The following is an 18,372-nucleotide window of genomic DNA, read 5'->3' on the forward strand; positions in this document are numbered from 1 at the left end:
CGTCATTGCTTTGTCTGTTAAATCTTGGTGCCAGAGGAAAACTGTTTTCTTTGGAAAGTGTAGTGGGATTACAGAGAAATTAAGGAATGATACTGAAAGATGAGTGTCTGCCACAGTCACAGAATGACACCTTCCTGAATCTTACCTGGTGTTAGGGGTTTGTACCCTTGTCTCTCAGTCCTAATATTTGTGTGGTTTGCAATGAATAATGGCAAGGTTGCAAGTAGGTTTTGTGAAGACTGTGGCTTTTTGATTCATAGTCAGCAATGGAATTTGTATTTTTATTCAGGGAGGAAAGAGGGATTTTGTTTTCAGTAATTGTTAGGTTCATTTAGGATAGAATACTTGAACTTCCTGAACAAGGAGCTCAAATTCCTTAATTAAAGAAAACATGCATGTAAAGATAAATACCTGTTACAGAATAAAATTGCATCTTTTATTCAGATTCTACCATTTTTTAATAAATGTAAAGAATGTGGTATGACTTACGAATTAATCTAATAACATCCATGATGACTAAGGATTTTCTAATATTTCTGATTTTAAACCAAAATTCTCTGTCGCTCTGAGAAGATTGAGGATTATATTCATACTCTCAGTATAAGTTCCGTAAGGCTAGTAATAGTGATTTTTCAAATGGCTGTACATGAATGCTGTTTTTATCACTCTAAACCAATTCATTGCTTTCTTTAAAATGATGCACATCTTTTAATTTGACTAGTTTTAATAGGGAAAGTTACACACAGAAATCAAAGCCAATGCATGTATCACAATACCCTCACCAAAACATATTAGTGGTTTAGCTGCCAAAGCAACCATTTTAATCTTATAATGTTGACTGTCACAATATATTGTATTAGAGTAAAGGACCTGGAGTATTTAAAGACTGTCAGATCAATATTCAGTTCTTTGTAGCTGTAAATTCTGGGGGGGAACACCACCAAACCTATTTCTCCTAACATAGAAAAACAGAGAAATCCAAGTCTCAGGGGAAACATTAATGCCCCACTTAAGCAGTGTTAGCCTTTCATAAGCAGCAAATCTCATTTCTCTCTGGGGAGTCCCGCCTGGAACGTAAGATAACCTACACTTACCCTTGCTTTATTCAGCGACTCTATAAAACTCTACAGCTGTAGCTGACAGCAGAATATTTAAATGATTTGAACAGTGTAAATGCTTCACGTTCATTTAAATAACTGAAGAACGCAATCACTTGAATGCCAATGATTATTCCTATTGGAGTTTACATTTCAAAAAAGACAGCCCATCTGAATCCCTGTGAGAGCATTAAATTGCTATCTAATTAGAAGCGCAAAATTACATATATTTAAAAGATAATTAAAGGTTTGAAGGCTGTTGAATAACTGGTTGTACATATAAATGAATCACTGGAAATTTGTTAGCAATATGTGAAGCTTTCTTTTATTCTTTGCTTTCAGCTTTGAAGTTAGGTATAACTGAGCTCATGGGTTTAAGTCTGGTAGTATTAAGATAAAGGCAGATGTTTTTAATTATTTCTACTCAACCCCCAAATAATTATAAGCAGCTGCCAGTTTTGCATAAGCCCAAATGATAAGGTCCTGAAAATGCAAATAAAATCTTAAATGGAGGGATTGTTTTTTTCAGTGGAGGAAATCGCATACATGTTGCATTGCTAAGCAACTGCAGTCCACCTGAAAATATGAGCTCAGCCCATGTACTCTGTCCAGTTTGTAGGTGTATTTTTGTATTTACTTTTACCTCACTCCATATATTTCCATATTTTGTCATATCAGTTTAAACATTACTGCACCATTTGTAATGCAAACATGGGTTATGAGTAGGCAGAGTAATTTAGGTACACATGACATGAGAATTAATTTTTTCCTGTTACTTTGCAAGATAGTTCTTTGTACACAGTACATCAAATTGATCCTACTTTTTCAGTGCCTGGAAACTTAGAATTGCATTATTCTCTTTTCCGTAGCAAATGAAATGGCTTCTGTTGTCAGCTTTTTTCTGCAGTATTTTTGCAAATTTTATATTGTGGCAGTTTTCCCTGCCATCTGGCTTGAAAAATCTGTTCAAGATAACTGTTTTCTACTGCCAAACATAACCTAGGAATTTCTTGATTAACAACTTAATAGGCTTGTCATGGAAGTCTGTCTTTGGAACGGGAAGTTGTTCTTCCTAAGAAAATCAAGATATTATGTTTCTAATATTAAAATCGGGAGCTTTGTGTAGGAAGCAACTTAGTTTTGACTGGACACCTGTCAGTGTTCTACAAGTTCAAGGTTAAGTGCACATCAGTACAAGGTCATCTGAGGCTGCAAACTAAATGGAAATTGTGAAATACAAGTATCACAAAAGACAAACCAGGATCATGTGAGCAGGAAAAAAAATCCAAATTAAATAAAGAGCTTAAAAGCCAAGCAGTAGTGATTTACATTGCGATAGGATGCTGCTTCACATGTATCCCCAGGCAGAATGTTTTGGATCTATGTAGTTCATGATGAATGAAAGCTCAGTCACTTGGAGATGCTATATAAACAGGTGAATCAGGAAAGGGAAATTTGCTGTTGTTTTCTTGTTTGGGTATTATTATTAATATTTTTATTATTATTATTTTGTTTGTTTCGTAATGTCAAAGTATGAATATTGAAGTGATCTCCTGTATTCTCATGACCTTTTCTGTTACCTTGTCTTTGTCCCATAATATGATTTTATGATAGAAATTTTATTAATGGACTAACGTTGAAGGGCTTAATCCACATTTAAAGAAATTTTAAGTTTTGCATTATTACAATCATTGCTGGAAAGTAGGAAGGAAGCATCCCTGTCCCCTTCCTTTCTGTGAACGTTACAGAAACAGATGATTCTGCTCTGAAAGTTGGTGTAAACAGAATTTTCCCCTTGCAAAGTGTCGTGGTTTAAGTGTGACCCAGTACCAATTTATGCTGGCATGAATAGCTGATAAAGTTCTCAGTATTTACTATTGCATTGACCATGTAAAGCCAGGTTCAATGCAGCTTCCATTTCAAACAGCTGCAGTCTTTGCATTACATCAGTCAGAGCTACACCAGAGAACAAACAAGTAGTGATGTTAAGTGTCCAGAATCTTAGAGAAGGGAAGTACCTGAATGACTGACTGGACCAGGGAATTGCAGTAATGACTATGTATTCAGTTTGCCATCTGTTTATTTAAAACCATATGCAAAAATGTGTCATTTTAGATAATGATGCTTTTCCTTGTATATTTGTTCATTCAGCCTTTCCTATCGGATTTTGGAGATAAGAATACCTTTACAGGATGGTTGATATCAGTTACAGTTATGCATGCAATTGTATTGTGTATTTAATTATGTAGAATTCAAGTTCAGCAAAACATGTTCGCGTATGTGCAAGTTCATCTCCTCTAAACAAAAGAATTGGGATAATTCCCAAATCCTTTTTAGAGTAATACATTATCCTAATTTTGTAGTACTAATCCAAAAAGATGAAACTTAAATCAATTGGTGCTATGTTTTAAAATTGGAGGCATTTTTATTAGTTCCTGATTCCTTTCTTTTGTATATGGGGTAGAAGTTTGAACAATGAAGAGGTTTCCTTTAGGATTATTTTAACTCTTTAGCTGTTGGTTGTTATTTAGTAGATATTTTGTTGCTATAATATTTTTTCACAGATGATTCTACAAGTGTGGCTAAGCAAGCTTGCTAAAATCTATTGACACTTCCAAGACTGCTATCACAGCAACTTACTCTCTCCTGCCTCCCCATTATCCAGATGGAGCATGTCTGAGAAGCTCCAGTCACCTTAGACCCAAGGCTTGCAGCTATTAAGATGTAGCTTGCTCCCTCTGTGATCAGATTGCTGCACTCTGACTTTATAAACACGTGGCAGGTCACATTCAATGCAGATGGTCTGGGACTGCTCATGTTAAAAAAAAAAAAAAAATATCAAAGCAGAGAGTTTAATAATGGCACATGTAAATGCTTGTATATGGGGTGGTGAAAACATGCGATTCAGTCTTTAAACAGTACCTGTCACATGTTGCTTGAATCCAGTAGTATGAGTTTAGCCAAGCCTCAAATAAAAGACACTGAGTAAGATAAAGCTCGTTCTGATGACCAAACAAAATAGTTTCCAGTGGTTTTTTCCACAAACAAAAATACACTGGACCTATCATGTAGTTTTGAGCAGACAAAAAGATTCTTGTATTGCACTCCAGATAGCTAAAAATTTTCCTCCTTCTACACTCCCTGCTCTCTCAGAGGTTAACTGCTGCATAATATCACTGTACTTTTTATACTGGCCAAAGTAGATTAACAGCACACAATTTAAATCTAACTCTTTTCCTCATACACTTAAATCAGAGTAACTTGGTAGAGCTCCTAGTTTCTATCTTTCCCAGTGGGTCTCTTAATAACTTGTTTCAGTGCTTTGTAGTAATCTTGCAGATGGGTTTGGCTTCAGCCTCCAATCAGTATTTTATACTTAACTGAGTAGTCTCAGAGATAAAAAGGTTTGCTACCGGAGAAAATGATACAGACAAATGCCAGTTTTAAAAGCTGATGAGTTGCTTCTATGTCCATATGTAACTTTTATTAAGAAATTAATGAATAATAAAACTAGAAAGAAGCTAGAGAAGCATGGCCAGTTGAACAGTAGTGTTATGAAGTATTTTATATTTGATCCACTAGCATTTAAGTTTTAGTCCCTAGTTACATAAACATAAAGATATGTAAATTTACTGCTGGGAATAAGGTAATATCTTCATGAAGATAAGATTTGTGAGCAAAGTTACCCAGATGTACAAATAATTGCTTTTTGGTGGTGGTGGTGGTTTTTTGTGGGTTTTTTTTGTTGTTGTTGTTGTTGTTGTTGTTTGGTTTGTTTTTTTTATGTATTCTGTCCTTGCTGGAAGTTTTTTTTCATTTTTCCTGCCATCTTTTTTTTTTTTTTTTTTGCACCATAACTTAAATCTGCTCTTATTGAATTCCTGTGTAGGCAATTGAGTGATACCCCTAAAGCATAATAGCTGAATTGAAGATTTAGGCATCTCAGTACTTTACTAGTTCCTGTCCTAAACGTGTTTAAGAACTGCACTTTCAGTTCCTTTCAGTGATTATAGAGCCTAACCCTTGCTTGAGTATTGGGATTTTGGCTTTGTTTCTGCATATTTTAAGGCATGAATGCTTCCAATTCTGGCTTTGCTGCAGAACTTTGAATGTTTTATCCAGCTCTTCCTTTGATTGCTTTTGGTTTTGGTTTTTGCTCTTAAGAGTGCAAGGTGTGGAATCTGTATGATTAAAATAAATACAAACCTCATAACCAATATTATGCAAATGGTTTGCCTTTTATTTGAAGCCTACTTCTGCTGTCAGACACAAAAGATCAACTCCTATTGTCATAAGTAAGGATTTGCACATGTGTCTAAAAATGCAGTATAGCCCAGAAACTCTTCGACATCTGTGTGTAAGGATGTAATTAAATATTGGAACCAGTACAGGAGTTGTTTGCTCTACTCAAATGATCCCAGCTAACTTCTATGTAACATTTTTCAGGTCTCAGTATTTCAGAGCTTGCCTGTAACCATTTCTATACTAGAAGGATTAAAACAGATCAAAGATTTGCTTAGTTAATTGGTGCAGCTGCAGAGAGTAGACATAGTTACTTCTTGTAGAGATTAAAGATAATGTTGATATAGCTGCAGCCATAATGAAAGGCTTGCAAAATATTAGCTACAAAAAATCAAGCCCTGTTAATGAACCGGATGTTATCCTTTCATGTTTTATTCTTGCTAACTACATTGGCTGCAAATTTTGTACTTTCGCATTTGGATATAGTTATCTCCTTCAATATCAAAGCTGTCATGTAGCAAGAATTAATGGTAGTGCTGGGCTGCTTGAATTCAGTCTAGCATATATGCATGTGCTGAAATTCTTTACATTTCTCTACCCATCTGTTGAATACCATTAGCCCAGAAGTAAATAACCTTGTTGTCACAAGAATTGTGGCTTCTAGTGGAGAAGAAGGGGCAAGAAAAAGCACCTGAAAGTACTTTTCAATTGCATCTGCGTGAATTCTCAGAACTTAGTCTAAGATTTACACCAAGAAACTTGCTAGCGTTTTTTGTTGTTCAAAAGAAGAACACTAACTGATTCAGGATTTTATTCCACATTCCCAAAATAATAATCTTAGAAATAATTGAAGTATCCAAGTTGTTACAAGCAACAATTAAGGAGGTTCAGTGAAGCCTGTGCTACCAGTATCACAAAATCTCTTTGCCAATAGTCAATATTTTTAAAAGGTTCCTGTTCTTCAGGAAGATTTTGTCATCCCTGGCTTTAAATACTGTGGTCTACAAAATCAACTGTGGGATTCACATACGAATCGTTTAATTTACAGAAGAGAAAAGTCAGAATGGGAATGACTTTCTTATTTCTCAGAGAGCAAGTTTTTCTTTGGCCTTTCTTGTTTCTCTGTAATCTGCAGAATGTGATTGAAAGTTTCTGCACCAGTGGCCCCAGTGATAAATTGGCTGTTTCAAATACTGACAGGTTTGGTTTACGGTATAGTTGGTCCTGCCCTGAGGGAGGAGAATTGGCTATGTATACTGCCTTACAGGTGCATTTTCTATGTTTCTATGATGCTGTTGCTGGGGAGTCACAAAAGCAACTTGGGGATTCTTCACAGTATCCCAATGTCTCCTGTCATACTTATAGAATGACTTGTGGTTTTCCCTCCTGTTTATATGTGACATAAGAGATAAAAGACCTCATTCACATTATGTTGATCCTCTCCCAGCTTTATTTTTCAAACGAATTATCATAATTTTTCGTAACCATTCAGATTCTTTATTCATAGATCTTTTTAAATACTTTTTTTCTTCTTCCACCAAGCAAGGTTTTTGTTCCTAATGCTAGTAGGCTCCCTGATTTTCAGTGTGCAGCAGAGGGCAGAATTTCCTATGTTATAAACACCTTGGTGTCAAATCAATTTGTCACTAAAATGTTTGTTTTAAATGTTTGTGATTTACAGCTTAACAGTGTCTAGTGATAAAATCACATAAATTATCATTCCTATTACTTTTTCTCCCATGAAGTTGTAGATAAAATGTAGTATCAGCAAATGTTAACACCATACTTCCCAAGACTTGCATCTTATCTTGTTTAAAGAGAAACGGGTAAACATTTTGTTGATAAGATTATAGTAAATATAACTTCCTGTACAGCTGAAAGAGCTAGTTTGAGACATTTAACATAAACTAGAAGATCAAGGTTTCATGTGTTTTCCATGTGGGGAGAAGAACGTACAACTGCTGGGTTTGACTTCCAGTGTGTCCATCAAGATAAGGTTTGTATTACAGCAAGACATCATGCAAATAATCATGTGTGGTGTAGGTTTTTAGTACACAGATAACACTCATGAAGCAATATGGTGTACTTTGTATGAATTAAACTGCCTACTGTTATGTGTATTACATACAATCAGCATGCATCCATCAAATTTGTAACATGTTCTGATAAAAAAGCTATGTTCAAATAAACCAGGATGTGCTAAGTGTTTCACCTTTTTTTATGCCAGTATGAAGAGGGGAAGAAACGAAGAAAGCCCAACTACAGTAGTGTGGATCTGTCTGAGGTTGAGTGGGAAGACAGAGATGATGTGGTAAGTGATGTGTTTAAAAACCCTGTCAGAAGACATCCTTGCATCCCACTACCTGGAAACTGTTTAAGTAGTCATTAGAGAGGACTGCTTTCATAAAGAGAAAGGCAATAGCCCCTTCATTCAGAATTTTATAACTGGTTTGTATTGATTCTTCCTTACATATGCATTTACTGCAAACAAAGACTCTGAATCTTTGGTAAAACTCAGTACCTTTGCATTCTCCATGCATCCCATTGTGTATTTTTGCATAGTGCTAGAGAAAGGAATAGAATATCTCTTTAGGGCTGGCACAGACAACTGCTGAAACTCAAATGAAGGAATGATTTTTAACTTCTTTCCATGAGATCCCTCTTTCCTTAATGTAAGTAATGAGAGCTGTTCTCCTTACTGTACAAAATCTAAAAAACATCAGACGAATAAGCAAAATTGGATTCTTTGACCTCTGTTCTGAGAACAGATTCACTCTAAACTTCTAATTTCAGACATATGGGTAGCTGCAGAAGCATGTGTTCTATACCTATCAGCTGTTATGCACACGGTCCATTCCGTTAAACTAATTTTTCAGCGCTCCATGTACTCTGTAGTTCACTCTTACCTTTCAGCCTTAGCCTTTTCTGCAGTACTGTATCAAAAGCTTTCCTTATGTCCACGGCTTAACCTTTGCCTGGTCTTTCTGTTACTTCCTCAATAAATCTGATTTGTTAGGCATGATTCGTTTTGTGTGAATCAGTGCTGACTGTCCTTAATTAAATTGTAACTTTCCAGGTGTTCCCTCTTTCTGTCCTGTAATTTAGTTTTTCCCATAGGTACCCTACTGCTAAAGTCACGATTTCATGTCTGTATTTTTCATAGATGTCTCCTCAATCCCTTCTCAAGTATCAATACTTTGTTAGCTTCTCTCAAGTCCCTTGTACTTCTGCATTTCCAGAGAGGTTTTGAATATATCCACTGAAGGTTCCCATGTTTACTTTGTCATGTCCTTCTGAAATCTGGGATGGATCACGTACGACCGTCCCTGGAGTCTTGTCAGTCTTCAGATGTACTAATTTCTTGATCCCTGTTCTGACATAAGTCTGTATTTTCTTTCTCCCTTACAAAATATATATCTTATGTTCCTCCCTCTCTCCACCCCCTTTGTGAATAGTGAAACGGTTCATTTATGTTGTAAGCCCTGTCTGTTTCATCGGGTGATAGATTATCCTCATCCTCTCCTAAGAGGCCATCTTACTTCCTTATTTAAAGTTTTGTGTTGGAGCGCACAGTCAAACTTTTAAAAATGTTTCTTGTATAGCTTTGTGCAGTTTTCTATGCATACACTCTTTAAGGCTTCCTCATTAGATTTTTCATATACTGTAGCAGCCTTCTGCAATCTTGGCAATCACATTGACTTCATATTTTATACCTTGCCTTTTATCTTTGATCACGTATTACTCAACCAGTTCTCTGCAAATGACCTTTTAAATTTTCCTCTCTCCTTTCAAATGTTATCCCTGTAGTTAAGTGCAGCTTTTAAACCTTATAGAATCATAGAATCATAGAATAGTTAGGGTTGGAAAGGACCTTCTTTTATTATTTCTCTTCTGTCTGTTTTTCCATTTTTATATCTTCCAAATACTTTTCTGCTTAATTTTTAAAGTTTTAATCCCCCATTTTTCATCATATTTTAGTAGAAATTCAGAGTTTTAGTTAATTCCTTGAATAAATCACCATCAATGCTAATAATTCATTAGTGCATGCCTGGATAAGCAGGCATTCTTTGATAAATAATCCACCAATAGGTAGGTTTTGTAAAACAGCCTACACATCTGGTGTTTGTTGAGTAGTGACCAAGTGTTATCTGAAAAAAAAAAAACAGCAGGTTAAATATTCTAGAAAAATGTATCAACATTCCAAATGTTGTCCTAATACTTCAACAATGACACACAAGTGGAGACCTTCATGCACATATCTAAGTAGAAAAAATGCAATGTCAAACAAACAATGTTTTTACAACTATTTTTAAAAGTGAGGTATGTCATTACAAGTTTTTTGGTTTTGTGTGAAATAATATGTAAGTCATTTTTATCATTTTTCTAAGACCTGCAGAGGGGCTGGTGGTCAGAAATGCTAACAGAAGAGTAAAAAAGAAGGTGTGAAATAAAGTAATATTGGAGCTACAGGCAAAGTTGTTGGCATTAGAGCTAGAATGAAAATGGAATTTGAGGGAAGTTCTGTAGATTACTGTAATGAAATCCATCTATTTATGAAACTTTTGTGATGTGAGTGTCCAAAAATGTAGGTTATTTTTGTTACTCTTCTGTAACAAGTGATTCCTTAATGTTGTTATTTTTGAGTGAAAATGGTAAATATTCTGTAAAAGACTTAAAACTTTGTGAAATAAATTATTGACTTGAGAGCTACGTGTGACTGTGCTTCACCCAAGGCCCTAGATTTGCTGATCTTGATTTTTTCCAAGCTTGGGTAGTAAAGCATTGTTTATTTAACTGTAGAGGGAAAGAATTAATGTATTCATGTAGCTGCTTTTAATAACATAAGCTACTACTGGTGTATTTTCCTCTCATGGATCACTTATGTGGTAGCTGATTAAGATATTTTCTTACTTTTACCACATAAATTCAATGGCTACATGGTTTTCCAAGAATACAGAGTGATGTCATACTATAACAGTGAAACTGGGTTGTTAGAAATTGATTGGAAGATATTTATTTGAAGGAGTAATAATACATGTTGCTCGAAAGAGGTAAAGAAATCAGTTTTCTCTAATCATCCAGTAAGGAAACAGTGGCAGATCGAAGGTTATATTTTTTTTTCACTATGAAATAGAGTCAGTGTAAATATATATGTATCAGATAATTTTCCAGGTTAACAGTACCTGCTATCTTGCTGTTACTGCATTTCATTAGAAATAGAAATCTTAGCATTAGCTTATTAAACTAATAGTGTCTTCCAGGAAAGTTTGGGAATGCACAGTACCAAGGACATTCAGATAGATTGGGCAGAAACCTTTTTCTCATTAACTAGATTCTTAAAATTCTTCTTATTATAATTTCTACCTGAATGCAGTATTTTTTTCCAAATTAAAAAGACCATGAATGAATATTTTGGGGCTTGAAGCCAACTGAGGCAGAACTTATTTTATGCATTTGAGGAGGGAGATGAAACTGCAGAAGAGCTGAGAAACCAGATTACAAAGCCAAGAAATGTAATCACAGCAAGGAAAAAAAAAATAAAAAAAAAAAGAAGAAAAGTAAGACTTTAAATCCCACATGCAGACTTGATCTTAAACACTACTGAGAGTTTGGAGGCCCTTTTTGTAAATCTATGACTTGCCTGAGGCTTGTGGGAGGAATGGGTCTTAGACAACTGCAGGCACCAATAGGAGAAAAATGAAAACCATGTTAAAGATAAATTGAACTGTTCTGTAAATGTTAGAAAGTAGATGGTTAATTAAGACCAGCTCTCCAAGTCCAAAACCACAAAACTTAAAATAGGAAACTATTTCCAGAATTGCTTATTATGTATTGTTAAAAAAAATCTGCAGTAAAATATATGCTTTACTTTATACAGGCCTCCAGCTAAAAATTATTCTTTTACACTCACTGACAGAAGAGTAAGACTGTTAATTCAAATCTGGATGCCCTAGAATTAAATTTAAAGAGCTGCAAAGTTTGCAGTTTTTGATAGGTCAGCCACACTCAACTTGTTCATGAGAATAAAACCAGATACTTCATTGCCAAGTTTGGCCGTTCTCTTCATTCCATACTGACTTGGAAAGCCTGCAGAGTGCACTGATACAGCTATCTTCAGTTTTTCATTAAAATCTGACTGAATTGCCCAATTTGGCAATTGGGCAAGTACTGGAGAACAGGAGATCTTTATTCAGCAAGAACACAATGTCCAAGATTATGTTTAGACAAGCAATAGAAGAGACATCAAAATTTTGTCAATATTATTCTGCATTTTGAATATCCCTGAAGAGGGAGTGTGAATTGATCAGTGATAGTGGAATTTTCATGTGAAAGATTTATAGGTGCTTCTTACCACAAAACGCAGAAGAATTACTTCTTCCATCTAAAAGCATTGAAATAAAATGTTTCCATATATGGGTGGTATAACTGCTATGTGATAACTTTCTTTTCTTCCCTAGAGTCTTAAACTGGTAAATAAACAAAATCAAAACATTAAGGCTGAAGATTTCTCAAAACCCATGTCTTTTCATTCTTCCATTCCAGGCCAGAGACCTTGCGCTCAGACCAGCAGTGTCTGGGTCGTGTGGGATACTGCAAAACAGGGATTTCTTTACTCTTTGTCATCCTGGCATGATCAGCTAAGAGAGAGGCTGTGTCAGCTGGTACCCTCTTGGAGGAAGGCTCTTCTTTCCTAGAGAGCAAATAGGTGTGCTGAGGGAAGACTTTTTATAGGTTATGTGTGAGGGACTTTGCAGCTCAGATCTGCGAGACTGCAGCTCATGTAGATGCTAGAAAAAAAATTACTAAAAATAGGTGTTTGTGGTAATCTAAAAAGTAGCAGACTTAAATTGCAGAGCAGCAGGTAGATCACTGTGTAAAAACCCTTTTTCATTTGTTTTCTGTTTTTTCCCTAGCTGCTTTGAGGTTTTGGTTTATACGGTAATTAAACCTGGTTGTGAAGGGGATTTAGAAGTCTTTTGGATGAATTGAGAGGGAGTGGTCCAGGCCAATTCTTAAAGCTGTGACTGACCTAGGGCTTCCATTACAGAGGTAATATTTGTCATGTTGAAAGGGCAGCTGGACATCAGTGGACAATCAGAGGGAATCACTGAGTGCAAGCTGTGTATACCCATTGAAACAGGTTACTGATCAAATGGGCTGTCATTCTTTTGCTAGTTCTAATTTCTGATGCAGATAGGATGCAATTTAGGATGCAGCCCAACGTAGGGTATCGAGCAGAAACACAACGAATAATGTAGGGTAAGTGGAGGTTTCTCTTTTATGCTTTGTTATTATATGTATAATTGTCAATATATTTAAACACTGGGCCTTTGTCTAACTTCAGCAAAATCCAGTTGGGAACTTAGTCCTTATCTTCCTATGCAGTAACTGCAGAACGGTAGTCAGTTACACTGTTTATCCCTCGTCAGATCCAGATTAGTACACAAAAAGGTATTTTATTATGAAGAATGCTAAAAACTTACCTAAAGTTGTGTGACAGGAGTCTTGGCATATACAGTCAATAATAAGATCTCTAAGGGGGTTGTACAGTGTGTAGTAGAGCTACTGAAGATGAATAAATGAAGAAAAATAAGTACTGCTTGGGCCAAAAGAGTGTACCAAAGAGCTCAAAGGATTACAGAAAATGCAAATAAAGGAATTGATGTGGATTTCCTTTTATTTCAGCTCCGAAATGCAATGGTCAATCGAAAAACAGGGAAATTCTCAATGGAAGTGAAGAAGACAGTGGATAAAGGGGTACAATGTATAAAATATTATTCCAACTAAGTATAAAGCAAGCAGTTCATTTTATGAAACAATTTTAAAGATTCCTATAAATATGATTCACTGCAGTATATTTTTTTTTCACTCACAGAATGTAAACATTATTTGTCATTTTATCAGTGACTAACCACTTGATCTTTTATGCATTTATTATAGCAAACTAACTTCTTCCTCCCTCCCCTTCTGACTTTCTTGTTCTGAATCTAGAAGCGGGTATTGGTGATGACAAATGACTACTATTATACAGACATCAAGGGTACTCCATTCAGGTAGAGCCGACCATAATAAATGGGCATTTCATCTGACTCATTGGATTTGCATTTATACAGAACTTGTGAACTCATTGAAAGCTCATCAGCAGAAGTTGACAATGAAATATTCCTGGACAATGCTGAAAATGGCAAGGAAAAGGAGCCTACCAGCATTCTTTTAAGCTTTTCCAGGGATGGAAAGTTTGTGCAAGCTCACACAGTCAAACTCACAGTGTTTGTCATGGCTTATATTTCATTAAAAAAATATTCAGTTGAGGTTTACATTGAACGAAACGCTTTTGCAAGTACTTGGAGAGCTATAAATACTATAATCCGTTTAAGAAACTACATATTGAGCCCCATTTTGATTTTTTTCCACAACAAAAATGTAATGTAAAATGAGATAGTATTTCACTTCCAATTTGAGGTTTGGATATTTTGTTTCTCTGAACTACCTTCAGTGTATTTGTATAACATAAAACTGAGTAAGTCAGCCATGTTATTTTGGCATGCATATTAGGAGGAAAAAAAATGAAAAGAAAGACAGGAAGTCACTTTTCATATTGCTCATATTTGAATTAAAAATAATCCATTAATAAAAGAACATTAAGTGTACCTTACGTTTAAAGCAGGAGGCTTATAGTTGCAATACTCAACTGAAATTTTCTTCAATGGAACCATTTCACAGAGCTTGAGATACATTATGCATAGAGAAAATATAGGCACATTTCTCTGATCTCTAATGCATGTGCTTATTGTTAAAATTCACACATGGGAGGTAAAACTCGGTGAGGTCTCTGGGATTTTTTTATTGTTGTTTGTGCTTTTTTGTCTGTGGGTTTTTTTCTGTGGCACTGCGATTCTTACCCTATTTGATAAACATATATATGGGGCTACATATATTCGTACAGTAAGTTCTGATTCTTAGGACAGAAATAGGGTAGGAAAACTGTCTTGCCTTTTTCAGCATGGTCAGTATCTAGTTTTGATGGGTAGGAGTACAGATTCAGGAAGACAGCAGGGGCAAGATTTATGAAAATATACATTGTAGTGTCAAAGATATTTACTGTTCAGCCCATTTCCAGATTGAGCTGTTGATTGCAGCATGCGTACTCTTGGAGTTGATGCCTCTACATGTCCTTGAAGTATCAGCTCATGCATTTTCAGTGTTACTGATTATTGGCAGATTCCTAGCCCATTATAATTCCTTTGAATGAACGAATGCCAGAAGATACTCTGTGCATGTGTTCAATAAGAGGCATGGGATCTCCTAGCCCTTTTATTAAACTTGCACAGTTTAAATGGGAGACTAAAAACCAGACCAAACTGGGTATATAACTGCTGACAATTTATGAAGCTGAAGTTAATGCAAAAAAAGTTAAACTAGCTAAAACTGTGAAACACAGAAAAATTAGTCTAAGAGGACTTATGATGTTGTCACATATGAAGTTCTTTTCCTCTCAGTAGCTCCATTGATTCCCATACTTACATTCTTTCTGAACAGCTTAGTCTGATTTACAAAAAAATGTCTCCCTCATTGTAAGGCCCTGTTCAAGGCTCAGCTGAAGAAATCTCATGCTGAGTGAACAGCAGTGAGCTGAGAGGGGCTCGTTTATTAGTTTGCCAGAGAAAATGGTTTAGAGCACCTCTAAGCACACATAAATACAACCAACTGTTACAGGCACATCAGAACTGAAACAGCATTGAAGCAGCCAGTTGAACAATGTATATGATCAGTGAGGGTTTGGAAACAAACAGTTTTAAAGTTAATCAAAGTACACTAGCTGGCAACGTTAGAAATTAAAATAGCTCTGAATGTCCATTACTGTTTGTCTCGCAGTTTTCAAGGTCTGCTCTATTTCTCTGCACAGTTTAGGTGTGGCTCTCTCTAGAGGACACGGAAAATATTTCTTCAGAGGGAATGTAACAGTAGAAGAAGGTAAGATACCTACCTTCTCATGTTGCTTACACAGTAACTTTATTGTTATTTTGGTAGACCTAAAGCCTGTGTGTTTGTCTGCAGATTATGTGAGGTAATTAGATTTTTTTTTTTTTTAAATATCGTACTTCATGGGATTTTTTTCCCCTCATTTTATTAAGCATAGTAATTGTTCGTAAATGTTCTTTAGATGGGAATTATCTTCTGTCTTCCTCTCTTAGTGTTCCAGGTAATCACTTGGGGTCCAATGTTAATCATTTGTGGTGTTTCCTGAATGAAGCAACCACTAAGAGCACTGTAGTGGTTATGGCTTTTTTTTGTTCATGCTATACATTATAAACTTTTTCAGAGCCGTAACTACTTTGGGATTGTCTACAGGGATTTACATTTTGCATGTTTATATTAACAGCAGAAGTAGCCAGGGGAAGGACTGTCTGTCTTTATGGTTTTACTTTTCGTAAGTCCACGGTTAAAATGACTGGAGGCATCAACTGTGAGTGGTGATAAAATAGTTTGACAACAAGACAAGATCAAAATCAAAGTTTCCTGAAGATGAAGGAAGAGGCATTTCAGAAGACAGAAAAATGGGTTAAGAAGTTTTAGCAGTTACTGAGCAAAAAATGTTTCAATAGAGGAATGCTTTCTGATCTTATACTGAAGTCTCCGTTTCCAATTCTGCTTCTTGTTTTGTCAGTGCTGTTAAATAAGACAGTTAATTTCTTCAGGCGTTTGTTCCTCAGCTGTATTTTGGGATTTGAATATGTTTCTGTACCCAGGAGAGATTTAAAAATAAATGCTTTGAAGTTTGAGTCCCTTGCACAGCAAATACATGTCTAGATAGAGAGCACAGCAGGAGACTTGGAGCTGCTTATTCTCCAAACTGTTCCAAACATCTCTTTTACCTGTTTTCTTTCACCAGCCATCATCTCAGACAGTCTTGTCTGATGTTTCCTCCTGGGTGCAGCACCAGAAATGTTAACATAGCCGTAACTAATTGATCCTTTTCTTCCACTCTTCACTGATTCTCTGTCACTAACATCTCACTGTCCTTTCCAAGGATTATAATTGTAGTTCTAGTTTTGACTCCTCTGCTTTCCTTAATCACTGTAGCTCTGTCCTTGTTTATTATGTACTCTGGGGGTTTAAACCCAGACCCTGCCTTCAAAATCCTGTTTGCTTATTGCCTATTGACAAGTGTTTTAAGAGTTTTTAAAATTGCCAAAGTACATTTTTATTGAGCTATATAATTAACGATATAGTTCTTATTTACAAGTATTTGCATGACCTGTTAGTACAATAAACCTATTCTGAACAATCCTTTAAGTTGCTATTTGTGTTTGTGTGCTGTGTACTTAGGTTTTGAGGGAACTATTCTTTTTAAAGGCTTTTTTCTTCTAAGGAGAACAACTTTCATGAAATGAGAAGTATGTATTTTAGCATAAAGAACTTTACTAAACAAATAGAGCAAGGGAGTATGAGTAGGAGACAGTTACCATTGTGTATTTCCTTTGCTCAAGTTTTCGTCTAAACTTTAAATGTATCATATGAGTAATTTGTATGAGTAAAACATAACAGCACAAAAAACAGGTTTTCCTACCTCTTCAGTTTTAGATATGATTTAGTGGGCTTTTGCTAGTTTGTTAGACCCTACAGTGTACTTGAACATAGTTTACTGTGATTTATTACGTTGTGGTAATAATGCACTTTCCAAGAAGTAAGAGTTTATGTTATGGAGTGTATGTAAATAACCATCTGTTACCCAGACTGTTCCCTAAATAACCCATTATTATTCCTGTTACAGGTTTGCATGATTTAGAACACCCTGATGTATCTTTAGCAGATGAATGGTAAGCCTTAAACAAAGCATGAAATTTGTGTCTGTTATCCTTCTTGGTTTCATATTGTTTGTGCTTGCTACGCCAAATTCTTTATGTTCAAAGACAAAGAGAGATCATGCTTATACATATTAACATCTTAATGCTTTGACAACATGTTCACAGGTCATATTGCAACACTGACTTACATCCTGAACACCGTCAAATGACTCAGCTAGAAGCAATTAAACGCTACCTCACAGGAAAAGAGCCATTGCTCCAATGCAAGTATTTTATTGAATACGCATGTAGTAGGCTTTACTCCAGCTAAAATGTTGCACTGAAACTCCTACAAAATGCAAAGCTTAAACAGTGATTAGCTGAGATTGGATTGCTTGGCTGTTGTCACTTTGGAATTTCATTTGATTTTGAGCTCTTTCCAGTGTATCAATAAAGATATTGATGACTGACTTTTACAGTAAACAATATGCCTGAACTAAGTTTTCAGGTTTCTGTTCAGATGGCGTAGCTATACTGTGCAACATTATCACTCCATCTGTTTTTGTAAGTTTAACATGATTGGTCTGAATCAAGCCTTGGATCATGCTTCTAAAGAATATGCCAAATATTTCACGAGTATTCTGGGGAGAATGTGTATGCAATTAGCATTTCTGAACTGTATAGCAGAATACAAAACAAACCATCAGACAGATAAGTCTATGTTTTGTCTATTTGCAGAAATGTAGAGCTTCTGTGACTGTTAGTTGACCAATTGGTTTAGTTAGTCTTGTCATGTACAAATGTGAGCATTAGATAATAAGTACATGAATGTGTTACATGAAGTATTTTTTGTTTGTTTGTTTTAGCCTAAAATTTTTGTCAGTGCACTGAAATGATTCATGAAAAACTGCGTTGTGGTAAAATACTATGTAATATTACATAGTAAATGTTTAATAGTGCACAAATTTTGAATGCATATCACAGATTAAACATAGTACAGTATAAAAAATATTTACTCATCTAAAAAAGTTCCACTTTATATGCACATATGTTTACTGATTTTAATATATTGTAATAGGTGATAAAGAATTGATCCAGGAAGTGCTGTTTGATGCAGTTGTGAGTGCACCAATTGAAGCTTATTGGACCAGTCTAGCATTAAATAAATCAGAGTAAGCAAGCTTTATGTTGGTCATTATGTGTCAGTCATGGCTACATCTTTAATAGTTATGTTTGTGAATGTA

At 35.5% G+C, this 18,372-nt stretch overlaps 1 protein-coding gene across 2 annotated transcripts in view; it reads left to right on the forward strand.

Annotated features, from left to right (window-relative positions):
• CACNA2D3 (calcium voltage-gated channel auxiliary subunit alpha2delta 3) overlaps positions 1-18,372 on the forward strand; it is a 457,261-nt gene that overhangs the window by 349,555 nt on the left and 89,334 nt on the right. For both annotated transcript variants that reach the window (XR_009726818.1, XM_061362402.1), the window contains exons 18-24: positions 7,567-7,650; positions 13,026-13,097; positions 13,332-13,393; positions 15,247-15,314; positions 17,116-17,161; positions 17,315-17,412; positions 18,207-18,300. Coding sequence is in view for 1 of the 2 variants with exons in the window: in XM_061362402.1 (XP_061218386.1) it covers positions 7,567-7,650; positions 13,026-13,097; positions 13,332-13,393; positions 15,247-15,314; positions 17,116-17,161; positions 17,315-17,412; positions 18,207-18,300 (524 nt within the window). In the remaining variant the exon portion in view is untranslated. The remainder of the gene's footprint in view (positions 1-7,566; positions 7,651-13,025; positions 13,098-13,331; positions 13,394-15,246; positions 15,315-17,115; positions 17,162-17,314; positions 17,413-18,206; positions 18,301-18,372) is intronic.

The sequence above is a fragment of the Neopsephotus bourkii genome, unplaced genomic scaffold, assembly GCF_033783945.1.
Source record: "Neopsephotus bourkii isolate Nb327-2 ecotype Australia unplaced genomic scaffold, CSIRO-AGI_Nbou_v1 NB_1120, whole genome shotgun sequence".
NCBI classification, from domain to species: domain Eukaryota; kingdom Metazoa; phylum Chordata; class Aves; order Psittaciformes; family Psittacidae; genus Neopsephotus; species Neopsephotus bourkii.